At 43.8% G+C, this 27580-nt stretch overlaps 1 protein-coding gene across 1 annotated transcript; it reads right to left on the bottom strand.

Moving 5' to 3' along the window:
• On the bottom strand, positions 1-26372 carry LOC128735216 (uncharacterized). The gene is made up of 3 exons (XM_053829709.1): positions 20461-26372; positions 545-671; positions 1-303 (listed from the first exon to the last, which is right to left on the bottom strand). Exons 1-3 carry the CDS (start codon positions 26370-26372, stop codon positions 1-3), a joined length of 6342 nt encoding a protein of 2113 aa, XP_053685684.1.
• Positions 26373-27580: the final 1208 nt, after the last annotated feature.

The raw sequence follows: 27580 nt of genomic DNA on the forward strand, positions 1-27580 counted from the left end.
TTACTTGCCTGGTTTGGTGCGTGTAGAGGTGCTGCTCGGTGTGGGAGTTGTGGGAGCGGGAGGATTTTCGTCTGCGGAGTGGGTTTGAACAACACTTCCACCTTTCTGTTTGTTGCTCCTGCTTTCGGTCTGTGTGGTGAATTTTGTAGTCGTCGGTCTCGGAATGTTGAAGGAAACCTCACTAGCCGTCATGACCAACCCGGACATGAACTCGCCGAACGTATTGAGTGTCACCGGATGATACCGGTTCTTGAATACTGCCCAGTTCAGTCGCATTGAACCCGGAAGTTTCTCCACCAGCTCCTGTAAGAGAACCGGATTCGCCAAATGGTTGAACTACTGCGTCGCTTTGAGCTGATCGGCTAGATTCTGCACTGCTAGACCGAATTGCATAACAGTTTCCAGCCGGTCGAGCCTCGGCTGTGGGATTTGATGAATATTACTCAGCGGATCAGCGGATCAGAAGATCCGGTCTTCTGAAGAGAGTACGCGGGGTTTGGACGACGTGCGGTACGCTTGCTGGTAAGAGCAATCGGCTTCTCACCGATTCGAGGGCATTTCCCTTTAGCGACCGTTGAAGGCGTACCAAGTTTTCCGCATCTGAGTAACCGCAGGTAGCCGTAGACTGCTCGAAGTTATTAATGAAGATGGGCCACTCTTCTGGGCTCCCGCTGGAAACAGGTAGGTCTTTCCCCAAAAACCTGTCTCGCAGTAATTTGCGCTTGCGACAGGGTTGCACCGGAGAAAATGGGAACTGTCTGTGCAGGTTGTGGTACTTGGGCTGGCCTTGTAGGATGTGATCCGATTACTGGAGCTGCACCGCTTGGAAATCGCGGTGGGAATTCGTGAAAACGGATACCATTGGTATTCTGCACCGGTGGCAGTGAATAAACTGGGAAATTCTGTGGCTCGTAATTCTGGGGTACGTCACGTGTTTTTATTGTGTGAAGCTTTAAGCTAAAAATTTTTAACGATCACTACTTACACATTTTAGTTTTACACTTTTGTTTAGAGTAAGTTATAACTGCATGTTGTCTTAGTATTTAGATTTAAGAATAGGATAGCTAATTTGCATGAATAGGATAAAAAATTTGCATGAGAATAACAAATTTAGCGAAATAATTAGACATAAGAATTTTAACTGTGAATCGATGCGTGTACTGAACAACTATGTATGTTTCTTCTCGCCTTATCCGTTTTGACGTTCCAACTGTATCTGACGTTCGTCAGTCTCGATGTCACTCTTCGCTGGCAGCCGACGGTATGCTGCCCTTAGAAGCGTTACCGCACCGAACGGTCCCGTCGTGACGAAAACATTGGGCAACAGTTTTGTTCCGTTCTATGGTTTGTTCTTTTTCATGTTTTCGTCGTTTTCTTGTTTTTTCGATGTATGGTTTCTTTCGATGTTTCATTCTTTTCCATGTTTTGTTCTCATCGACGTTTTGTTATTTTCGATGTTTTGTTATTTTCGTTGTTTTATTCTTTTCGATGTTTTGCTACTTTTGATGTTTTGTTCTTTTTGAAGTTTTATTCCCTTCGGACTCTGTTTTTTCACGGTTTTCTCTTTTTATTATTTTATTCTTTTTGTTGTTTGTTCACAAAATAGTTATATTAATTAAAATTTTGGACAAAGAATACAGTGTCATGTCCAGAACCCTGCCAAATTTTTTCGATTGGATCCGAGTATTTCATGATAAAACAATGCTAGTATATTCTATTCTACTCGTCGAATCCAAATTAGGAGTAGCAACAAATTGGACACTCGATACGCTGCGCTTGCTGGCCGGCTGGCAGCAGCCGGCTGCAGGCAACCGGCTAACCATCAGGTTTGTTGACTTTCCGATACAACAATAATCCCGACAAGCATCAAACGGCGAGAATATGAGCGCGCTAACGCCACGCAATTGTTGTTATGAGTTCGATATGTGCCGGAGTGGTGTAATTCTAAAATTAGATTCTGCGATCTCTTGTTGGCGAGCAGAAGGAGGTAAAATAGACTCGTTCAAAGTTTGAAAACCAAAAAAATAGCTTTTTCGCACTAGTTTACCCCTTTAGGAAGTAGGCGGAATCGAAACCGGCGAAGCGCGGCCAGACTCTACGAGCTAGAATGGATTGTTATGAAGTCGCCTGACCATTTGCCGGCAATAATGTATGGAGTGTAGAGGCAGCCACAGCTGTTGGCTGTAACCTAGCCAGAAGGTAATCTCGGAGCACGAACAGGATGTTGAGTTTATCCGTCATGACATAGAAAATGGACTGGAATTATTGGGAACAAATGGACCGAAAGTTTTTTGACCGAAAGTGAAAATGGTCTGTGCGTCTGTCTGTTTTCGGTGTGGCACGCATTTAAATAGTTAGGGATTTATTTTTAGTTCTCAAAAACATATTTGATCTATAATTTGAAGCCACAAGTTGCTGTAACAAAGTGATGGGACGATTAACGACGATACGACGCACCCTCGTCTATCAGGCTAAAAATACCTGGTCAGGTGTGAAGTCAGGTCCATCGTCCATATGCTGATTGGTTAAGCCAACAGCAGCGGGCCATTTATCACAGGAAAAATACCTGCGGACGGTACGTGGCAAGTATGCCATCAGAAGTGGCATTCGATTAATTTCGCAATGTCTGCGTTGTGCCATCGTTCGTCGTCCGGGGTCTGATGAATTCGATACCGACCGAGTGGTTGATTTGTTCAGGGAATTTCGATTTCACAGTCATAGTTTTTCGCAGCAGTAAATTATATGGTCAGCCATGGAGGTTCTGATTGATTGCGAATGGAAGTTTTATCGGTTTTTCGATTTTGTCTGAGTCAACCATTTTGGTCGAATCAATAAAACAAAAAGCTGTCAGCAGTAAGGCATTGGACATTGGCTTAATGAAGATCGTTTTAGACTTCGACCATGAAGGTGCTTGCCAAGTTTACGACTATCAACAATGATGACAACGCAATGTAGTAGCAGCAGTGTAGCATTGCGCTCGGTAACAAGATTGTCGAAAGGGGCGTGCCGGGTGTAGCAAATATGCAAATACTAGAAGAGATCGCGAAACACGCGACTGTCACTTCTGGTCGTGCCATGTGAAATCCTATCACTTTGCCCATCCGAAACCTGCCAGATTTACTACAGCAAAGTGCAGTTTGTTTGATGTCATACGCTTTCTGGCTGGTTGGTTGGCAGCAGCGGACTGCAGCAAAACAGTTGACGGCGCGCCGCCGTTTGACATCTGTCTGATGGCGACGAAGGCGACTATTTTGCACCTCCGTCGAGTCTCAGACTGGGGAGATACAGAAACAAATAGAAGGGGCGATTTCTTCAAACAGTTTAAGGACAGAGAAAGCAGTGATTCAATATTGACGATCTTCTTCGGCGGCAATAAGTAGAGCTGCAGCTGCCGACCGCCGCAACCGAACAAGGGATCAGCTAATGGTGATGCGTTTCGATTGCTAATGGATTTGCAAACAGATTGAGTAACTGAGTATTTCAGACGAAAACAAAGAAAACGCTTAGTTTTGGTTCAATGATTCGTTCTTAAATGAATTTTACTACAGACAGCTTTACGACCGTCTCAAATTGACGATCACCGTCACAGTCACCGATAGTTTCGATCCATAAAAATCGATTACTCCGATAGAACCGAGCATTCATATTATGTGTCATGTTTTCATAGCAGTTTCCTTAGAGAATTTTCACGGTTGGTCAAGCAAAATGCCAGCGAAGGGAGCATACCTGGTTAGTTCGTAAAAGCAAACGACTCAATCCGATAAATGGTTCGATTCAATCGAACCATTCGCTGCACCATGACCTAAACCCTGAACCAAGCAGCAATTGAATTGTCCAACAAACGCAACTGAGTAGAATAAAGCCATACTGTAAAACTTTACGAGCCATGAAAAACTGCATGGCCGATGACGACGGGCGCAGCGCAGGTCTGCTGCTGCTGCTTCCCTCGGTGGTCGCCGGACGAGGGATTTGAATCGAAGTGGACCGTCCCGAGACGCTCGTTCGCTCGTACTATGTACACTAATTGCGTCAAGAGTTAACGGTGTAAACAAAACGAATTGAAATTGTTTATGCCTGAAAGTCATGGCCAATTCACACCCCGTGATTCGGGTGGGGACGTTTGTTTAAATATTTGGCGGCAGTCGAACCGGCAATTGTGTCGACACAAGAAGCGCAGCTTTATGGGTTTGTAGGAAGTCCTGAGCTAAACAGCGATCAATTGTTGATGCAGAAAAAGTTAATAAGATAGGGTGAATGTCTTTCAACTCAGTCACTTTGAGTTAGAAAACTTGCAGAAAGAAATCTTTTGCATACAGTAAAACAGATTCATCACCTGAAATTAATATAAGCATGGAAGAATTTTTGAAATTGTTTGTCTAATCAAAACGCTTTTGAGTTGCTGACCCTTTTGGGTGATATGGATGCCAGGAGTCGAAGGGACGAATGAGCTGTATAATGGCTTGAGACAATGCACTTTAGTAAAGTCCTTAGCAATACAAATAATGAATCCCAAAGTATTGGATGTTCCATTCACAACATAGAAAATTTGAATAACTCACTATCCGCATTAACGTTGAGATCCTTCACCTGGTCAAAATTTTGGATTTCGGTTCCATGAATAATAAACCATACCATTCCAGCAGCAGAGCCGCTCCTAATCTGGAGTACAACCGCGCACTTGGTTGAGGATTCTCAGGTCATTATAAACCACCTCTGAACGAGAACAGACGCTCAAGGCTGACAAGGCCATTGTACTATACGTACGTAGTGATGTCCGAAATTTTCAATTATTCGATTACCGATTAATCGGTTAGCGTTATACGCACTGATCCATTAGTTCAGAATTCGTGGTAAGGTTCGACCGCGACAAAATTTGGACACCCCTAAACAGACACAGCTTCGGAAATACATTAACAATGAGTAAAATATTTTGCAGACTGGTAGACGTATGTCTGTTCTTTCTGAAAATATAATATTTGTTTATATTACAAGCGCTCAGCGTAAAATGGCGTCGAAAGAAGAGCAGGTACGAAAAGCAATTGTGTGCGGTCGCAATGGAAATCCGGATCTCTCGTCAAGAAAACTTGTCAAAAAGCTTGGATTTCCTCCAAGCACTATTCACAGTGTTTCCAAATCGTTCGATACTCGCTTGACAACAGCTAGGAAGAAGGGAAATGGAGCAAAAACAGATCTGAGGAACCACCATAAGGATGCAAAGGTACGAATATTACGGAGGAGAACAGGTCTTTCTTTACGTACCATTGCTCGTAAAATGAAAATGTCGCCAATATTCGTGCACACTTATAAGCAACGACAAGGCATGAAGTCTTACAAGGTGAGGACTGTGATAAACCGTAATGATAAGCAAAATATGACTGCCAAAACACGCGCTCGTAAGCTTTATCGCGAATATTTAACGAAGTTTCCATGCGTTATAATGGACGATGAAACGTATGTCCTAGAAGACTTTAAACAGCTTCCTGGTATGTCTTTTTACACAGCCATGAAACGGAATGGCGTTGCAGAGCATTTTAGGACAAAGAAAATAGCCAAGTTCCCTGAAAAATATTTAGTATGACAGGCCATATGCAGCTGTGGTCGAGCAAGCAAAACTTACATCACTACGGGAACGATTAGCAAGGAAATATACCGTGAAGAATGCCTGCAGAAACGATTGTGACCGCTCCTACACAGCCATGATGTACCCTCGCTGTTTTGGCCTGATTTGGATTGACATCCTGTCACTACGACAAAGATGTTTTGGAATGGTATGATGCTAATGGAGTCCATATTGTACCGAAGGAGGTGAATCCACCTAACTGTCCAGAGTTACGCACCATCGAGCGGTATTGGGCTTTGGTGAAGAGCGAACTGTCCCAGCACAAACAACAAGCAACAACTACAGATAAATTTCGAAAATCTTGGACAAACGCAGCTAAATTGATTGCCAACAAGTCTGCACTGACCCTCATGGCAAGGGTAAACTCCAAAGTTCGCCAATTTTTCATGCAGACCAAATAAGTAATGTTAATTTGTTTGATAATTATTAACGATACACACATAAATGATATAAAATTGTTTCATGGATTAAACTTTTACCAAATTTGTTTTATTGCAAAATTGAGGTGTCCAGATTTTTTCGCGAACAAGCCTTACTATGTTCAGAAATGTTGTGTATTTTTACTGTTTGTACAACTTTGTAAAACATGAAAAAGTCATACAACAACTATAAAAACAGCTAAAATAGATAAATTGATTTTAACGATTTTTCATTCATAAGAAATAGGATTTTTCTATCTTTGGTGAAGAGATAGAAGGTTACTGTCTTCAGCAAAATTTCTTGTAATAATATGCTGTAAAACTTTGCAGAACACATCAATGTGTTGTATTGAAACTGAAAAAAAGAAATTTTTTATTTCACTTTTAGGGGGATTAATCAAAATTTGAATTCCGATGGACGATAGAACTTTTAATTTTAAGAAAATCTTCCAAAGATTCCATCAACCTAAAACCACGTTTTCCCGCTCAAAGCTAATGCGCACCAAAAAAGGTTCTGAACCAGTGTGCTGTGCCCGGTTCACCAATTCGACAAAATTTCGAGAAAAAAAATTCCCGATTTTGTCAGTTTTCCCATTTTGTCAGCCCAAAATTTAACATGGGGCTGACAAAAACATTACTGTATATACTTTTTAGAATGCGGTTGACGGCTAGAAGTCGAAAATCGATGTTTGACTCCACTTGACTGCTCGACTGGGCTGCTCGACTCGATTATTCGACTCGACTGGACTGTTTGATTTAACTGCTCGACACGACTACTAGACTAGACTGCTTTATTTAACTGCTCGACTTGACTATTCGATTTAATTAGGAAATCGTCAAGTTATAAACGTTGGAAACCTGACAACTTTTTTGTTGCCGTTGTTGCCCTATATTCGATTTTTTGATTTTTTCAACATGGGTGACACGCATTCGTTGCCAAATTCAAAATCCTACTGTATATGTATAAATATTTTCAAGACACAAACTTGATTACTGTTCGAGGTAAGCAGAATTTAAACTGAGCTGAGCTCGAGCAGTCCAGATCAGCAATGAAGTTCAGTAATGTAGTCGAGCAGTTGAGTCGAGCAGTCCAGTTGAACACTCGACTTGAGCAGTCAACTTGAGTAGTCGAGTCGAGCAGTTCGAGTCGAGCAGTCAAGTCAAATAGTCCAATCGAAAATTCCAATCGACCATTCAAGTCGAGTCAAACATAGTTTTTCACATCTAACCGTCACTCACTTTCTAACAAAGCATTGCAAGGGGTTTTCATGCAAAATGCTGAACAATAGTCCGCCATCTTGGATTTTAAAAAGGCGTCTTCTTCTTCTTCTTCAGCAGCATAGAGCCGGGGTGGCTCGTGCTGTTTCAAGCACTCGTCTCCATTCAACTCGGTCTTGGGCCACTCGTCGCCTATTTCCTAGTCGTCTCAGAAGTCGCAAATCGCTCTCGAACTGGTCGAGCCATCGTGCACGTTGGGCCCCCCTGTTCCTGGTGCCGGTGGGGTTGTTGAAGAGGACTATTTTCGTCGCACAGTCGTCCGGCATCCTTACGACGTGTCCGGCCCACCGTAGCCTGCTAACTTTCGCTAGATGTACGATGGGAGTCTCCCCAAGCAGTGCCTGTAGCTCGTGATTCATACGCCTCCGCCACTCTCCGCTTTCAGTTTGTACTCCGCCAAATATCGTCCGCAGCACTTTCCGCTCAAACACGGCAAGGGCGCGTATGTCCTCCGTAAGCAGCGTCACGGCTTCAAGTCCATAAAGAACTACCGGTCTAATAATGGTTTTGTACATTGTTAGCTTCGTGCGGCGGCGTATGCTTCCTGATCGTAGCGTTTTACGAAGGGCAAAGTAGGCCCGATTTCCCGCTTGGATGCGCCGCTGGGTCTCCTTACTAGTGTTGTTGTCTGCGGTCACCAGCGATCCCAAATACACGAACTCTTCTACCACTTCTAGTTCGTCGCCGTCAACGGTTACCGTCCGTGGGAGGCGCACATTTGTTTCCTTTGAGCCTCTTCCTTTCATGTATTTGGTCTTCGACGCATTTATTTTTAGCCCAATTCTCCTAGACTCCGCTTTCAGTCTGGCGTAGATTGCCTCCGCCGTCGCAAAGTTCCTGGCAATGATATCGAAGTCATCTGCAAAGCCTAGAAGTTGGCTACTCTTGGTAAAAATCGTGCCTCTCGTTTCGATGCCCGCTCGTCGGATCACCCCCTCAAGAGCGATGTTGAACAGCATGCAGGATAGACCGTCACCTTGTCTCAACCCTCGTCGCGTCTCGAAGGGACTCGAGAGTGTCCCAGAGATGCGTACAAAACACATCACTCGATCCAATGTAGCTCTGATCAGTCGCGTCAGTTTGTCCGCAAAACCGTGTTCGTGCATTATCTGCCATAGCTTGTCTCGATCGACTGTATCGTATGCTGCTTTGAAATTAATAAAGATGTGATGCGTGGGCACGTTGTACTCCCGACATTTCTGCAAGATCTGTCGGATAGTAAAAATTTGGTCCGTAGTTGCGCGAGCCCCCATGAAACCCGCCTGATAATTCCCTACGAAACCTTGTGCTATCGGTGACAGCCGGCGTAACAGGATCTGGGAGAGTACCTTGTAGGCGGCATTTATCAGCGTAATACCGCGATAGTTGCAGCAGTCTGGCCGATCACCCTTTTTGTAGATGGGACAAACCACTCCTTCCATCCATTCCTCCGGTAGCTTTTCCTTCTCCCAAATCCTCGAAATAACCCAGTGTAGAGCCTTTGCTAGCGTTTCTCCGCCATGTTTATAAAGCTCTGCCGGTAGGCGGTCCTTCCCAGCGGCTTTATTGGTCTTCAGCAACGTGATTTCTCGTTTGACTTCTTGGAGATCAGGTGCTAGGACATCACTATCTTCCATGGGCGCTCCTAGGTTAATTTCCGTTCCGCCTCCATCTGCGACTTCGCCATTGAGGTGTTCATCGAAGAACTGCTTCCACCTGTCGACCACCTCGCGCTCGTTTGTAATTAGATTCCCTCCCTCGTCCCTACACATGTCAGGTTTCGGTGTGTAGCCCTTCCGAGTTTGGTTTACCTTCTCATAAAACTTGCGCGTGTCATTAGCTCGGAATAGTTGCTCCAATTCTTCACGATCCCTGTCCTCCTTTTGGCGCTTTTTTCTCCTCAGGATCGTGGTCAACTTGTTCCTAGCTCGTCGGTACTTGGCCAGGTTCTCTCTAGTGGCAATACTTAGATAATTTTTCCAAGCATTTTTTTTCTCCTCCACCGCTTGTTGGCATTCCCCATCAAACCAATCATTTTGTGTACTCCGAGGCTCAATACCTAGTGCCGCGGTAGCGGCCTCTCCGATGGCCGAGCGTATTCTACCCCAACCGTCTTCGAGGTTTGAAGCACCTAACTCCTCGGAAGAAGGCAGTGCCTCATTCAGTACTCGCGCGTAGTTCTCGGCAGCTTGTGGGTTATCTAGCTGCCTGATGTTCAGCCGAGGAGGGCGGCTTTGACGTGTCCGGTATACGGTGGACAGCTTTGAGCGCACATGTACTGCTACTAGGTAATGGTCAGAATCGATATCCGCACCCCGACTGGAGCGTACGTTCGTGATGTTAGAGAAGAACCGGCCCTCTATGAGAACGTGGTCAATTTGGTTCATTGTACGTTGGTCAGGTGATCTCCAGGTGGCTTTGTGGATATCCTTGCGCGGGAAAAAGGTGCTTCGGATCACCAGGCCCCGGGAAGCTGCGAAGTTTATATATCGTTGGCCGTTATCGTTTGTGTCGGTGTGCAGGCTATGGGGTCCTACCACCGGTCTATACATTTCTTCCCTACCGACCTAGGCGTTCATATCCCCGATGACGATCTTGATGTCCCGTGACGAGCAGCTGTCGTACGTTGCCTCCAGCATCGCGTAGAACGCTTCTTTCTCATCGTCGGGTCTACCTTCGTGCGGGCAGTGCACGTTAATGATGCTATAATTGAAGAAACGACCCTTTATCCTCAATACACACATTCTCTCGTTGATCGCCTTCCAATCTATCACGCGATCCTGCATTCCGCCCAGCACTACAAAGCCCGTTCCCAGTTCGTTGGTAGCGCCACCGCTCTGGTAAAACTGGGCCTTTCCGCCACGGATCTTCCATACCTTCTCTCCTTTGCGACAGATTTCCTGCAGAGCTACGATGCCGAGTTTGCGGGGTTCCAGCTGTTCAATCAGCACCCGCTCGCAACATGCGAAATTTAGCGATCTGCAGTTCCAAGTCCCGAGTCTCCATTCGTCGTCCTTATTCCGTCGCCTAGGTCGATGCCGAATATTCCGCTCCGTATATGCTTGAATGTTGTTAGTTTGTGTTGTTTAGGTGTGTAGCCGTACTGGGGCAACACTACCGAGTCTCGTGATGGGGCTGCCATCTTATAGTGCCGAGACTCACTACCTCCTTCCCGGTTAGTATACGACCTTAGTTTCCACCGGGGTTGGTTACCCGATCTCCGCTAAGGTTGCTCGTATTCCGGCTGGTACCACGAGGAGGTCGGGATCGGAGTTGCTGGATAAGAGGCTAACGACCACTATGGGGTCTATATTCCGCATTATCCGGCCGTTTACCTAAAAAGGCGTCATCAATCCATTTTCTCCGCCATCTTGGATTTAAAAATGGCGTCATACATCAAATTACGACTTCTAGCCATAGCCCGCATTCTATAAAAGTATATACAGTGGGATTTCGAATTTGGCATGGTTTGATTTTGGCATGCTTCGATTTTGGCAACAAAAGTATCCGTTTTAAGCAAGACAAAATATTTTACGTCCAAAAATATGCTTAAATATTAATCAGTTTCCGCATACATACTTTAAATGACAAAAAAATGTTGCCCTTAGTGTGTTCATGAAAAAAAGTTTGCGGCTATAGAATGTTTGGAACAATAATATTTTTATTGCCGTAGGACTACGCCTTATCGCAGGTCGCCAAAAACTTACTTGCACCGCAAGGATAGCTCTAGGCGAATTTTGTAAACAAAAAAAAATGCAATTGTTGATTAATAACATTTAGTCAATTTCTAACGCACTTACATTCAACTTTTTCATATCAAAAGAGGGTCTCGATTTTGGCACGGTTTCGATTTTGGCACGGTTTCGATTTTGGCAACATAGGCGACTCGCATTTGTTGCCAAATTCGAAATCCTACTGTATTGCAAGGATTTTCATGCAAAATACTAAATAATAGTCCGCCATCTTGGATTTCAAAATGGCGTCTAACATAGATTTTCGACTTCTAGTCGTCACCCGGATTCTAAAAAAGTATATATTGCAAGGGTTTTCATGCAAAATGCTAAACAATAGTCCGCCATCTTGGATTTCAAAATGGCGTCTAATGTTGATTTTTTAACTCTGACAAATTTCCCATTCCAAAAATGTCTCTATTGTATAGAATTTCATGCAAAATTCCCAAAATAACTTAAGGGGACATAAACAACTAAAACTTTCGAAAATTTTATTATTTTTTTATTTCAGATTTTGATTCTGCAGTCTTTTCCGCTTATTTTGATACTAATTTTGCAATGATCCGACCACGGGAAGTGACCGAAAAACGATCATACACATAAGCATTCCAGTGCGGCGTGGAACAAAATCGACGGAATAAAACGCCGCTCCTGAATAACCACAATTTTCAAGCTTTATGTACCTCTTTCTCAGAATCTACTCAACGTATTGGAACAAACAATTTTTTATTTTGTTGGTAGAAGCTTGGCAAAGACTTTTATAACGTTTGAGCTTTGTAAATGAAACACTGACTGATGACTTCGAAGTACTGGGCTCTAGCGGGTTCGTAACCATATGTCTACGGACGAAAAAATCTTTCAGGGGCAGGTAGACCCGGGATATTCACGCGTACTTGCCTGGAAATGTAGACTGAGAGACCCCTGTCACGACTCCAACCACAAAACCGGGACGACATTGGTGACAGGATGCAGTATGACTGTGGCGATTCGTCCTGAAGGTCACGACTGGGTCAGAGCCAGTAGCGGCTCTCATCGTGCCTTGTTGCGTGCGTCCCGGTTCACATTCGTGCAGCAGATGAGATGGATCGTGGTATGGAGAGATGTGCGAAGTCCTAGGTTGATGTTACAATGGACTATGGCGACGACAAGATCGGGATGACATTATCAGCGAGATACAGTACGGGTATAATGATTCGTTCAGAGGGTCGCGACTGGTTCAGATCCAACAAGGGCTTTGTTGTGTGCATCCCGATTGAACTCCGACAGCTGACTGCTGAACTATGGATTATTGGACCCAAGCGGATTCATAACCATATCTCTACGGGCAAAAACATTTCAGGGGCAGAAAGATCCGGGATATTCAGCGTACTTGCCTGAAGGAATAGGCTGAAAGACCCCTGCCACGACTCCGACTACAAGGCCGGGACGACATTGATGGCAGGATACAGTATGGCTATGGCGATTAATCCTGAGGGCATGACTGGGTCAGAGCCAGCACGGGCTCTCAAAGTGCCTTGTTCGGTGCGTCCCAGTCCACATTTGTGCAGCTGACGAGATGGTTCGTGGTATGGAGAAATATGCGAACCACTTGGTTGAATGTGGTTTTAAATCAAGTATCGACGAATCCGTGTTCGTATCAACGTTATAACGGCTTGCTTATACTTTTTTGTATCCTGCTCTGACTTCAACACTCTAGGTAAGGTATTGAAACACTTCCTGCTAGACGCGAATTCAGTGCTTCACTTTGGAGCTTGGGCCAAGTGGGCATGTGCTACAAACTTTTATAGGTGCCACTCGTCACTCACCGATAATAGACTATGTGTCATGTTTTCGATATATAGATTAAAAATATATCGGGCAGGCAGGTGGCAGGTGGGATTTCAACCCACAATCTTTAGGTTGGTACTCAAATGCTTAAGCTACTGCCTCCCACTTATATCAGATAGTCAAATATCTAATTTTGCTTTCCCAATTCTATCATTCCATAGGCCGCTTTACGCAAAAAGCATTTGGGTACCAACTAGAAAGATCATGGGTTGTGGTCCCAGTTCGTCCAATTTATCATTTTTAGCATCACACGCTTTTTTGTTTCCCGAAAAAGTTCTTCACGTTTAACTGCGTATCAGTTAGAGACAAGTACAAAAAAATTAGCGGCTTCATATTGGACCTCTTGAAATGACCAACCCCATATTGGAGCAGGTCCTCGGCGGTCCAACTCGCGTCGTTGTATTCAATTTCAGCAAGCAGTGCTAGAGCTGTATACGCGGACTTTGTTTTTCATTCAATTCAATATCAGATCGTTCGTCGTCAATTTGCCATCGATGAATTGATTAATCTTTCAAGCTCGTAACATTTCATTGACACCTTCAAACTGTTCATCGTTGTTGTACTAGTCCGCCTGGAAAGTCAACTTTTCCTCATATTTGGCAGAAAATATTTATGACTAATTTATGATTCATCTGTGTGTGCAATCCCATCTGTTTGGCAACCGGTACACGGTGCAAGTTTATTCTTGTTCTTCCGTGTAAAACCACCAAAAATCCAACTGCATCGTTCAGCACCGGTGAAACCGGTGGTGTGTTCTAAACATTCATTTCACAGCCAACAAATACCTGCACCTTCGCGTTTCGACGCGTTATGAGGTGTTTGTTTTGATAATAGCTAACCTTCAGTTAAATATTTTCATTTGATCGGTAATTGAAAATAAATATCATTTTACGACTAGGTACTACTACGGCTGCACTGGAACTGTGGATCATCATTTTCCCCTTATTTTACTTTACCAACTCGCTACAGCAGTCAGAACTTTTAGCCAAAAAAGGAAGAATGACAATTTTGTTCACTACGAAATAGATTTTCAATTACTTTCTTCATCCTCAATTTAGTGTCGAGCAGACATTAAATTGAGTTTGATGCAGCTGAATTTAAACTCTAATTTTAATTTGCCTTTATGTTTCAGATAGACTTCAGCTGAACTGCTTTTCTTCCCAGCACAGTCTCAATTCACAATACAATTTTCAAAATAACTTATTTCTAAAGCAATTACTATAGTATGCCCAATCATAACACCGTCTGTACCCCACAGAATGCTTTATTTCTGCGCAGCAGCAAAATTGGTTTCGAAACTTTCACGAATGAGTTTGCAGAAAGCAATTATGCAGTAGTGTGGTTCACTTTCCGGTGGAAAATTCTATTGTTAGGAAACCCGCTCTTCCTCTCACCATTTGAAACATTCAAAAGAATAATGCAAACATTAAGAGTAATCTATTATGACAGTAAAATCCAGACTGAATGCGTTCGGCAACCGGAAAGAACACGACCGTAGTCACAGATCTGTCATGTACACTTAATTTATGATTGAAAAACATCCCGACCTAGCCGCCGCCGCGTCAGGTAGTAGTTGCCTGCCACAAAGTAAAAAACTTAGCATCTATCAGTCAGTCAGAGCAGAAGACAACAATCCTTTTTGCCGTGAGCCGGATCGTACACGGCTGATAAATATCGTACACAAATCAACGCTTTTCGGCCGAGCATCCCAAACCGTCACGTATGGGCGGTGCACTGTCCTGTCACCCAACTAATGCCGTCCCTCATTAGACACTGCCAAAAAGCGGCTAATGTCCAACGATGACGACGACAACGACGGCGACCACGACGATGAGGACGAGTGACCATCAACAGCTGCAACCGCACCGCAGCACACGCTGCTGCGGGACCCATCCAAACGGCAACCGGGTGTTTTAATTTATTTTGACGCTATCGCCTTGCGGATTTGCAAGCACCGAACGAGACAGAAATACATACTGCAAGACCCCGGTCGGTCGGTTAGTTTGCGGGGGAGGGTTGTTGGTAGGAAATTATTGGACGCCCCGAATGATCTCTTAATCGGCCACTTCCCTTTTCCCGTGACGAAGAGCTGTCAGGTGCGGGTTTGAGAATGACGACTCGGTTGACGTGCGTTTTTCAGTTTTTCACCGACCGCTCCGTGTTCCTGTTGCCTGCACGCTGTGTTGGTTAATTTGGGACAGTTCAATTCGAGCTTGAACTGGATCATCGGCCGCATGCTGCAATTAGCAGCGCATGGCTCGAAGCAAAATATGATATCATAAAGCAGCGTTGAAGCGAAACGAAATCGAATATCTACTTGTATGTATGCTAGTTCAATCACCGAAATTAGCAGCATCATCATTTTTATGGTGTCAACGCCATTTGCAACCCGTTAATAAATGGAGTCAAATTATCGATTATTTCAAGTCCCCGGTGTGATGTGTTGCCAATATTTTCAAGACAGTGGCAGTCTGTGATTTAAGTAGCGTACCCAGGGAGAGACATGTCGATTGGTTTTGTAACAAATGCAGAAAACTTTCACATTTCTTCTTCCCGTATATTGTTTGATTTCATTCTTACAGGTGCGTACTTCGCTTCCGACTTTCAAGCATCATCTGTCCCTAATTGTACGTATATTTGCTATTAAAGCTTGAATCACAGACAAACAGAGATAACTGTTCGAAGAAAAACGAACAAAATCATCGTCACACACATTTTGCCTGAACACTGGCACCATCTATAATCGACATTCCCAAATATTAACTTACAGCAAGACTATCCCTCGCAACAAGCAATTATTTTTTATGGGACACTAGCTGAGTGCCCGATCTTGCTCGGGCGCCTTTGTCTCACAGCTACTTGCACACCAGTTATTGTAATTGAAATGCTTATAATGCAAAAATATTAAAATACTGATCCTCTTTTAAAAGTTCCTCCCCATTTGTCTACCCGCCAACTTGTACATCTGTTTTCTTTACGGAAATCCCTATAAAACCCTATAAAGAAAGAAAAACAAAGACATTTTTCCAATTTGCACCTTCCGCTTCGACGGCCTCCCCACCCATAGGAAATGAATAGTTTTGTTATTGTACTTTTTTGAACACAGCTTTTTATTTATTTATTAGTTTAGTACTGCATCCTATCCTGTAATCTGAAACATGCCATATAAAGCTGACCATGAGAAAAACATGGTGTTCTCAGATCAACTTCACACTCTTTGAATGATTGCCCCTGTAACTCAAATGAAGTCAGCCAACAACACTTTGCACTAATGATCGAACACTTTTTATACGGGTCACTTTGATTTGGTACATAATTACAGTGTGATTTTTTCTGTTGTACGGATAAATTGTTACAGTCATGTGGGCGTTACTCCCCCCTTCCTGTCAGCCACCTCCGGTCACCAACTCCCCCTTTTGTCCCACCGTCACTTATGGGAGAACCGTGCAAACATTTCGGAGTCGCGCCCTGTTATGAACCCCTCCTCCCTTTTGTCAACTCCTTCAGTTCTGATTCTCTGATGTCAAGGAACGTGTGTGCCAATTTTGACAAAGAACGGTCCAGGCATTTCGGAGTTATGGCCTTCCCTCCAGCTATTATTCCCCCTTCTTCTTGTTTACCCATCGGTGCTGATTCCCTTATGTCAAGGAACATGTATGCCAAGTTTGGTAAAGAACCGTCCAAGCATTTAGTAGTTATGGCCTCCCCCCTGTTATGACTCCTCCTCCTATCAATTCCCCAGTGCTGATTCCCGTATGTCAAAGAATATATGTGTCAAGTTTGGTACCGATCGGACAAGGCGTTCTGGAGTTATGGTGGAACATACAAACTCACTCTCACTTTTATATATATATATATATATATATATATATATATATATATATATATATATATATATATATATATATATATATATATATAGATTCCTCTCGTTTCATTAAAAAGCGCCACTTTGACGAATACGGAGACATTCCTAACAAACAATTAATTTGAAATGACTGTTACAGCGTGCGACGAATGGGAAAGTGAGTGTTATGTATTTTGGTCTGTGCTTGAATAATAAAAACCGGAATTAATCCACTTAGTGGTGTCACCTAGCCTTTCTACTGCCACCTGTTTGGGCTTGTTCGTTCACTTTGACTCAATTTTGATTCATTTGACAGTACCGTCTCAGTCGAGCAAAATTTAACAAAGTTATTTATGGGACATTTGTAGAACCAGTTATTGTCTACAATTTTGCTGAATAAAGTTCTACTGTATCTTTTGTATTTCCGGTGCTACAATGCTAGTAGGGGGACCCGGGCATTAATTACGAGCAGAAAGAACTAATTGAATTCAACCTGAATAGGCCCAAAACCTAGATTAGGATATAATCTAAACAGTTTCAGTGAGTTCAATATCAAAATAATATCAATATTGATCATTATCATTATCATTTTGTGCAATTTTCAAACAGTAAAATTTCAAAATCATTTTATTCTCTGAATTTATATTTTTATCGATGAATTTTCTTATGGTATATTGTAAGACGCTTTAAAAACCATAAAAAATAACCATATTAAAATTCTTCTTCGTTTTAATACAAAACTGAAGAGTGGCACTTTTGCCCCGGGTGGTCGTCTTGCCCCTTGTTCCCCTACCTTATTGGTGACTAAATGCATGCTCATTTAGCGAAATTGAAGATGATAACAAGTTCTACAAATGTTTCATACACCTCTTTGGCAAATTTTGCTCGGCTGAGACGGTACTGTCAAATGAATCAAAATTGAATCAAAGTGAACGAATAAGCCCTGACTGCCATAATAATTATATTTTAATTGTTCAGGAACATCTATAATAGATGATGATGATGACAGTTTTATTAAGGACCTGAACATATATAATTAACTTGACTATATTTTTAAATACCCGTTCCCTATTCCTCAAAATCCTTATTAACTAGTAAAATTCACAATGTATTGGTACAAAAATTATATTTTCTCTCCTAGGGTGCGTAAATACTTGTAAGCGTCTTTAAATTTACTATATGTATACCTTATAATATTTACGTGAGTTATAGAAACATGTATGTAAACACAAAAGATAATTTTTGCAGACTTGAATGAATATATATAGAAAATCAGAACTTAACCCTCTGACGGGTCTGCAGACAGCCTTAACTTCTGTCGTCAGAGCCACATACGAAGTTTGTTTTGAATTGTCAATGAAAATTGTTGTGTTCAAAACAGATTTATTGTTATTTTAATATTAATATTATGCGTTCAGGAGTTAGCATCTTTCAAAAACAAGAATTCAGAAAAAATATTGCGCGAATCTTTCCTTTTCTACTCTTGAAGAGAAAGGATGTCTAGAAAAAGATGATTGACCTCAAAATTTTACTATTAGTTTGCTTGGCTTCAATTTTGCAATATATGTATCTGAATTTGAAAAAACAACGTAGAGCAATAGATTGGAAAGCGTAACACACACACACACACACACACACACACACACACACACACACACACACACACACACACACACACACACACACACACACACACACACACACACACACACACACAGAAAATGCTCAGTTTTCAAAACTGAATCGAATGGTATATGACCAGGGCCGGCGCTAGCCAATTTGTCGCTCAACGCAAATTCTCAAAATGGCGCCCCAGTATAAACGAAAAACAGCCGGCGTTGCTGTGTGCAGACATTGTGCTACCTACACACTCGAAAACGTACAGTGTCTCCTAGCGGCTTTTTGCATAACCACTCACGAGGCAAACAATTCGTGAGCAACCAGCCGCCCGTGAGCAGGGTTGCCACATGCACAGATTATTCTGTGTTTAACAGATATTTGAAAGAAATCGCCTGTACAGAATCTGTATGTATATAATACAGTTTTTCACCAATTACACAGATTCAACAGATTTTTGAGCTTTTACATGAGTGTGAAAGAGACGGAAAGGTTCAACAAAATGACTCTCCGTCTCTTTCACTCTCCTTGTTTTGCATTGGACAGATTTTTGCACAGATATTTTTCCTCGCTGTACAGATCCAGATTTTTCCAACAAAAAATACAGAATTATATGAATTATATCCCCGCCCGTGAGGGCTAGCGGCACACTGGGATATAGATTTTGCATTACTTTTTGTTTTCTTCTTCATCTTGCGCCCTCGATTCTACACGCGGGTGGGAGTGCGAGTCCTCGCGAATGATCGCTACCAGTGCTCAGGCTGCAATGGCGTGCGAGAGCGACGACCGTGGCTGTTAGCTAAATATACACTTGCAAAAGTCGTTGCAGTGCATGAATAAACAAGAGCGGGAGTCCGAAAGGAATGGTCATGCGCAAACAAAAAGCGAAGAATGGCGTAGGCGTATGAGCCATGCACTGCAGGCACTACTTGGAATGATTCTCAAAGTACACTTGTCGAAAGTTGAGGGAGTACGATGCCTCGGTCTCAGTCACGGCGCAAGAATACCGGATGACCGTGCAGTGAATCTGTTCTCTTCTAGACCTCCATCGGCCTTAAAGGCTCCATACACGTACGCATATGTTGGGTTGGAAACGAATAAAATGTTGCCGGATCACTCAGGTCGAGCGACAAGCCCAACATCTACTTTGCTAGCTTGGTTCGTGGCGCTCATACACAGGGCAGGAGTGTTGATCGAACATGAATTCACCAACATTTTCGGCCATATGTTAGTACGTGCATGAGCGCCCTTAGGAATAGAGACACCCAACTTAGTAGATGGCTCGACCAGGCTCAAGCCGATTTGCTTGTGTCGAGATGTTCAACGAATTGGCGGCAAATAACCCAGGACCCAATACAGTGAAGAGTAACTCTAGATATCACCACTTGCCATCCCGGAAGGAAGAAAGTCTTAAATTACCCACTTACGATGGTATTTGTGACCAATTTTAGTGTAATAAAACCTTCATTATTACTTAGGTATTGACCTACGTGAGCAATAATAGCGTAAAGTCAGAAAAAAAAACAAATAATTATATTTTTTTTTATTGACTGTGTTGACGCAGCGAAATGAAAGGCGTAGCTACCGCTATCGAAACTATATTTTACAGGTGTTTCAATCTACAAATATTTCGTAACTTATTAATTATAATATCTTCACATTTATATCCACAACTTACAATTCAGTGGCTCTTTATATTTTACTGGCCTTTCTTCTGACTGCCCAACTGAGGTTAGATTTTTATCCTAGTTTAGTGAATATTAGATTAGTTTAGTTATTTTATTTGTACCATAGTTTTACCTTTACTACTTTAAGTTTTAGCTTTAGTTTTAATCGTAGTCGTAGGATACATTAGATAATAAGTAATATTTTATGCATATAAATTCACAGGACAATAGTTTTAACAATTTACTCCGCACTATAACTTTCAACACGTGTGTCTTTCGATCGATCGTTGCTGACAAATTGACTGTAGCGCATTCAACTGTGTGCCCAGATCGGCAGATCTACGATCGACTGCCGAGCGATAGGGTGTCCATTATTCTAGATTTGCTCGACGTCTCTGTCGCAACATTCTCCCCCGGGTGCGGTCCCATGGTTCCAAGGGTCGCACGATTAACTCCTACGTCGAGTACTGCTAACCTGGATACTGGCCGCTTAAGAACTCCTCTCTCAGTTTTGATCACAGCTTGACGAACGCGACCATCTGCCGCACTGATTGTTTCGATGACACGACCGCGGATCCAGGTATTCCTTTTGCCTTCATCTGTTATAAGCACTATGTCCCCGGTTTCTACACGACGAGCTTCATCGAACCACTTAGTTTGTTTTCTAAGTACCGGCAAATACTCCTTGAGCCAGCGCTGCCAAAACCGATCCAAGTGCCTTCGGATTTGGTCCCACGATTCACGAGAAGTCCCGTTTTGGTGATTAATGTTTGCCAGGGGTTGCTTAGCACCGCTTGAGCTGCCCATAATAAAATGGTTTGGGGTCAATGCTTCAGATTCCGCGGAATCGAGCGGTAGGTATGTTAGAGGTCTACGGTTAATCATGCCCTCCGCCTCCACGATCAATGTATGTAAATCTTCGTCTGTAAGTTTTCCTTCGGTGTACGCTTCCGATATCGCCGTCTTCACTGAGCGGACTAGGCGCTCCCAGGCGCCCCCCATATGCGGAGCAGCAGGCGGAATAAAGGTCCATTTCGTATTCGAACTGGTAAACGTAACAGCACATTGTTGGTTGATTTGTTCACGAAGCATTCGTTCAGCTCCGTGGAAGTTCGTTGCGTTGTCGCTGAAGATCTCCACAGGCGAACCGCGGCGGTTGACGAAACGACGTATACTTGAGACACACGAGGAACTTGTAAGATTGTGTACAATTTCGAGGTGTACTGCACGTACTGTCAAACAGGTGAACAGTGCAACCCACCTTTTGACGCTTGCACGACCTTGCTTAATCGTCAGTGGACCGAAATAGTCGAGGCCCACGTAGCTGAACGGGCGATCATAAACGGCTAGACGTGAGTGCGGTAACGGCGCCATTGGCGGCACTACAGGCTGCGCTCGGCGAATTTTGCACCATTCGCAATTTCTTCCAACTTCTCTCACTAGCGTCCGAAGCTTCGGAATGAGAAAGAGTTGACGGATCTCGTTCACAACCGTCTCTGCGTTCGCATGGCGGTAAACACGATGGTATTTCGCTACAAGGAGCATTGTACAGCGGTGTTTCCGCGGAAGGATTATTGGATAACGTACGGCATGTTGGATATGCTTCGCAGATGCAATACGACTACATTGTCGCATCAATCCTCGTTCATCCAGCGTCGGTACAAGCTGATACAAGGAACTGCATCTGTCGATTGACTTTCGCTTCTCTTCTGGTAACTCCAGGTTCTTTTGCAGTGTCGTCACTTCATCTGGATAGACTTCTATTTGAATCTGCTTCCATATTTCGATTTCGGCAGCCTCCAACTCGAATTGCGATAGCTGACCTCCGCGCCTGTTTCCCTTACTTCTTGCGTTGTGCAGAAATCGTAACACGTAAGACATGCTTCGCTGTAATCTTTCCCATTTCGAAAACCGGTCGTAAGTGACTAATGGTTCCCATGCGACGTGGAATAGAATTGACGCTCGAATCTCTTCTGTTGTGCTCACAGTCGTATCCATAAAATTCGGCCAAGTTGTTTCCGGTTGGCGCAAAAACTCTGGTCCGTTGTACCACATACTATTGCCGAAGTATGGCCCACTTCCCCATTTGGTTGCTTCGTCTGCCGGGTTGGATTCGGTGGGGACCCATCTCCATTCATCCACTGTTGTTGTTTCGAGGATTTCGCCGACCCGATTTGCCACGAATGGCCGATAGTTTCTAGGATCCGCGCGAATCCACGAGAGTGCGACTGAGCTGTCTGTCCACAGGATTCTTCTACTTATAGAAATGGAGTGGTTGGCCTGAACAAATTTCGCCATTCTAGCGCCCAATATACAACCTTGCAGTTCAAGCTTCGGTATCGTCATGGGCTTCAGCGGGGCTACCTTTGCCTTTGCGGCGATTAAAGAACATTGAAACGTGCCGTCAGAGCAAGTGGTTCGAAGGTACAGAGCGCAAGCGTATGCGAGGAGACTGGCGTCAACGAAAACATGCAGTTCGGCTTGTTCATACGTCTTCGCCGATGCTTCGGTGAAATAACAGCGAGGGATACGAATTTTTGCGATAAATGTAATCATCTTAATCCACCTACACCAGTCTCTGTATTGGTTTTCGGCCACTTCCTCATCCCATCCAGTGCCTGCACGCCACAAGTCCTGAACGAGGATCTTTCCGTGGATCAGAAAGGTTGCTAATAATCCTAGGGGATCGAAGAGCGTCATGACGCAGCGTAGCACTTGTCTTTTTGTTGGTTTGTCGTCATTCTCCAGAAGTGTTTGAACTTCGTCGCTCATACGAGTGCTGAACGAGAGTTCATCTGTTAGCGGGTTCCAAAGCATTCCAAGCACGCGCTCACAGTTCGTGCTTGTCGTAATTAGACTTTTACTGATTGCAGCTTGTTTTTCTCCAAGGTGCTTCAATACGCCGTCATTATTCGAGATCCAATTTCTCAGTACGAACCCGCCATTGCGAAAAATCAGTCTCACTTCTGCTGCGACACGACTAGCTTCTTCCTCTGATCCGAAACTATCCAAATAGTCGTCGACATATGTACTTTGCAGTATCCCTTCTGCCGCTCTAGGATATTCCTTACCGTGCTCTCGTGCGTTCTTATTTTTAACGAATTGCGCCGACGCGGGTGAGCATGTCGACCCAAACGTCGCCACATCTACCAGAAAAATGTCCGGGCTCTGGAGGGGATCAGTTCTCCAAAGAATTCTCTGAGAATGCTTATCGCACTCCCTCATTGATATCTGCAGGAACATTTCCTTTACGTCAGAACATACCGCAACCTTAAACTGGCGGAAACGGAACAGCACACCCAACAGTGATACCAGCTGGTCTGGACCTTTTAGCAGCATGCTATTTAGCGACACGCCATCCGTTTTGGCCGCCGCATCCCACACAATTCGTGTTTTCTCCGGTTTCTTTGGATTGGTTACTGCTCCAATAGGCAGATACCATATTCTGCGAGGGTCAGCGGCATCAAGTTCTTCCTTCTTGGCCTTGTGGATATAGCCCTTGTCAACAAATTCCTGCATTAGACGGTGAACGTTCTCCTTCAGTTTTGTATCCAGAGACATCTTACGTTCTAGACATTCTAACCTGCGAAGTGCCATGAGGTAGCTGTCTGGTAGTTCCACATGATCGTCTTTCCACAATAATGCAGTTTCGAATTTCTGCCCGACGCGTACCGTTGTTTGCTCGAGTAGGTCTAATGCTCGCCTTTCATCCCTGGTAAGCAGTGTTGCGCTTCCCGTTCCGGTTTCTTCTAGATCGTAGAACCGCTTAACAGCGTCATGCAGCTCTCTATCATAATTGCATTCACAGACATGCAGATTACATAAACTTCGCTCACCCGGTTGCTGTCGCCCATAAACGCACCAACCGAGCCTAGTTTTAACAGCAATCGGTCCTTTTCCGTTACCTTCCCTGACTTTCAGCGGAACAGCCAAATGTAAATGTTCAACCCCAATAAGTAACTTGGGAACAGCATTCTTATAACTTTGTAAGGGTAGCTGCTTGAGGTGGCCAAATTGCTCGGCAGCGATTTCCCTTTGAAATGTCTGACTCGGAAGATTTAAGCTGGGTACCGTACGCACGTTCAGCATCTGGAACCGCCTCTGCGATCCCGCTCCTTTAATTGTAATAGTAACGACCTTCGAATTTGCTTCGACCCTTGAAGTATTCCCCGTCCACCGAAGACACAGTGGCTGAACGGTTCCGCTTACTCCAAGCTGATCTGCTATTTCACCATCCATCAGCGTGAGCGACGAGCCCTCATCTAAAAAGGCATATGTGTTCACTTCACCCGTTCGTCCGTAAAGCGTAACTGGCACTACTCTGAATAACACACTCGATCCAAGAGATTGGTGGGTAAGGCTCTCCGCTGGTGTGCTCTGCACTTTGGCAGCCGTAGTCCGTCTTGTGGAATGTAGCAACGGGTGATGACGATATTGACAACTGTCAACAGTACAGCGATTTCTGCTTCGGCATGCTCGCCGACCGTGGTTAAAAAGACAATTCTGGCATAGCGACAAAGCCCTTACCTTTCGCCAACGGTCATCTACACTCAAATTCTTAAAAGCAAAACAATCACGTAAACGGTGTCCTGCCTTGCCGCAAAGATTACAGTCAATTTGCCTAACAACTGCTAACGACTGTTCAAGATTGGTTTCCGTATGAGAATTGACATACCCTCTAGGCCTTAACTTGTCCTTGCCTCTGTAGGACTCTGGCTCGAGTAACACTACGCTGGATGCGTCACTAACAATATCCTCCATGAAATTGCTAAACGTTTTCAGGTTCACCTCATCGCCACACTTTCGCTTATACGCAGCCCACGAGAGCTTTTGATTTGGTGGCAGCTTCCCCACGAGCTCCTGTAGTAGCATGGGGTTAGTAAGATGAACGTGCTCGTTTGCCGCTACCATATGATCGCAAAGAGCTTGCACTGCCATGCCATAATCGATAAGCCCTTCTAATTTTTCTGATTTGGGAGCCGGAATCCTTCGTACCTTCTCCAGTAGGGCATTAATCAACAGTTCGGATCGTCCGTATCTCCTACGAAGCGCTTCGATGACCTGCGGAACTGTACCTGGCAACACCAATCGGCTGCGGACTGTTTCCAAAGCGGGGCCCTTTAGGCACCGTTGCAAGCGCAACATATTTTCTCCGAGCGTGTACCCACACGCGGCTGTCGTGTATTCATAGTTGGCTATAAATATAGGCCACTCCGCCGGGTCGCCTGAGAATTGCGGAAGATCACGTGCTAAAGATTGTCGCGCTGCTATCTGTTGCGGGGTCGGACCGTTCTGACCAATATTCACGTGCTGCTGCTGACTAATCCTTCCTGCTAACGGGGTGGATTGTATATTTCCATTCGCTGAGCGCGCGAAATGCTCGCGCTGCTGATCATCACTGAAAACGGGAGCGCGCTGCTGCTGGCGCGCGCTGGGAAAATTTTGCTCAAATTCACAAAAACCGAATGCATCTCGTTGTTGTTCTCTACCAGACGCGGAAATTGTAGTAGCAGGGATCGTGGAGGACTTATGAGGAGCATTAACACACGGTTTATTATGGAAAACACTTTCGTACGTATAATTATTACCTACATCACCCATCGCATGGGAATTCCCCGTTACATAGCTTTTCTTAATTGCCCCTAGACTTCTTTGTTGTTGGTAACTCGAACGCGGTTCACCGGAGGGATTTGGAAATATAATTTCGGGTCTACCTACCGTAGGACTAATGCGAAATTCGGTAGGATGCAAACCCAGGTGTACTTTACACTGCTCAAGCTGCTGACGGAGATCGTCTAACGCCTGGGACGACGGTGCTGGCTGCAACTGCAAGCGTTCGAGGTTGCTTTCCAAATCGCGGTTCATACTCACTACGTTGTCACTTTGCTTGTTTACAGATGTGAGTGGAGTAGCTGGTTTCTGCTGATCACACACGTCTCCTTTGTCCATCGCATCATTGTTTCGGTTGTTTCTGTCCGTAGACGGGGCAGCTTCATCGTGACATCTTTCTTGTTGCGAGGTTTTCATAGCCTGGTTTATAACCTCTAACTGCTCATCCAGAAATTTCTGCTTCAATTGGTGCTCCATTCGTTGCAGCTCAAGCTCCTGCCGTTGCTTAAGCAGGGCGAGGTTTCGTTGCACACCAGCAGTGGAATTATTCGATGACGGAATAGGCGAACTGGGTTTCGCCGGTGGCAACGTTGAACAATGGGAGCAAATCCACGCACGATCGTTGATGGAGTCCGTGACACCTGCACATGCAAAGTGCCACCATCGGTCACACAGATCACATTGGACGTAGTTGTGGTCAGCATCTGGATTGTCACAGGCGACGCAACCCTCATGGTCTGCCGGCACCGATTCCGGACGTCCATCGGATGTTGCCATGTGGTATGAATTATTGAAAAATGTTGACGCAGCGAAATGAAAGGCGTAGCTACCGCTATCGAAACTATATTTTACAGGTGTTTCAATCTACAAATATTTCGTAACTTATTAATTATAATATCTTCACATTTATATCCACAACTTACAATTCAGTGGCTCTTTATATTTTACTGGCCTTTCTTCTGACTGCCCAACTGAGGTTAGATTTTTATCCTAGTTTAGTGAATATTAGATTAGTTTAGTTATTTTATTTGTACCATAGTTTTACCTTTACTACTTTAAGTTTTAGCTTTAGTTTTAATCGTAGTCGTAGGATACATTAGATAATAAGTAATATTTTATGCATATAAATTCACAGGACAATAGTTTTAACAATTTACTCCGCACTATAACTTTCAACACGTGTGTCTTTCGATCGATCGTTGCTGACAAATTGACTGTAGCGCATTCAACTGTGTGCCCAGATCGGCAGATCTACGATCGACTGCCGAGCGATAGGGTGTCCATTATTCTAGATTTGCTCGACGTCTCTGTCGCAACAGACTGGATGCAATTGTAACTATTAATATTCGACAGAGCCGTCTTCAAAGAAAGTTATCAAGACCGAGGTTTGATGTTTTCCCGATGTTTCGACACTTTGTTGGTGTCTTTTTCAAGGGATAATATCATTTGATTCGTTGAAAAAGATACCAACAAAGTGTCGAAACGTTAGGAAAACATCAAACCTCAGTCTTGATAAATTTCTCTGAAGACTACCCTGCCAAGTAACAATAGTATTACTTACCTAAACAATCAAAGCTATTATCTTTTGTTTATTACCATAAAATGCAAAAATGGCTGTACTGCACTTATTGCACCGAGCACCGGGTTTGCTTACTTAACTGTAACACTTCAGCCAAGCAAAATTCGAAAACGTTATGTACGGGGCGCTTATAGAGCTAATTTTCATCCATAAGATTGCTGAACTAAATATTCTATCACGTAAATTTATGAACGAACGAACCTAGATTAAAAAAAAGTCGCTTTTCAAGCCACAATTATAGATAGTCTTCCAAATCAGATATTTCTTAGCAAACTTCGTCAGTATCATATACTTGAAAATGTCTACCACCTTTTCCCTTCGTATCACACTAAAAAAACTCAACACACGTGAGTGAGATGGGTAAGATAAGCACAAAAATGAGTGAGATCTGACTCTTTTTCAGACA

Source organism: Sabethes cyaneus, chromosome 2 (assembly GCF_943734655.1).
Source record: "Sabethes cyaneus chromosome 2, idSabCyanKW18_F2, whole genome shotgun sequence".
NCBI lineage: Eukaryota > Metazoa > Arthropoda > Insecta > Diptera > Culicidae > Sabethes > Sabethes cyaneus.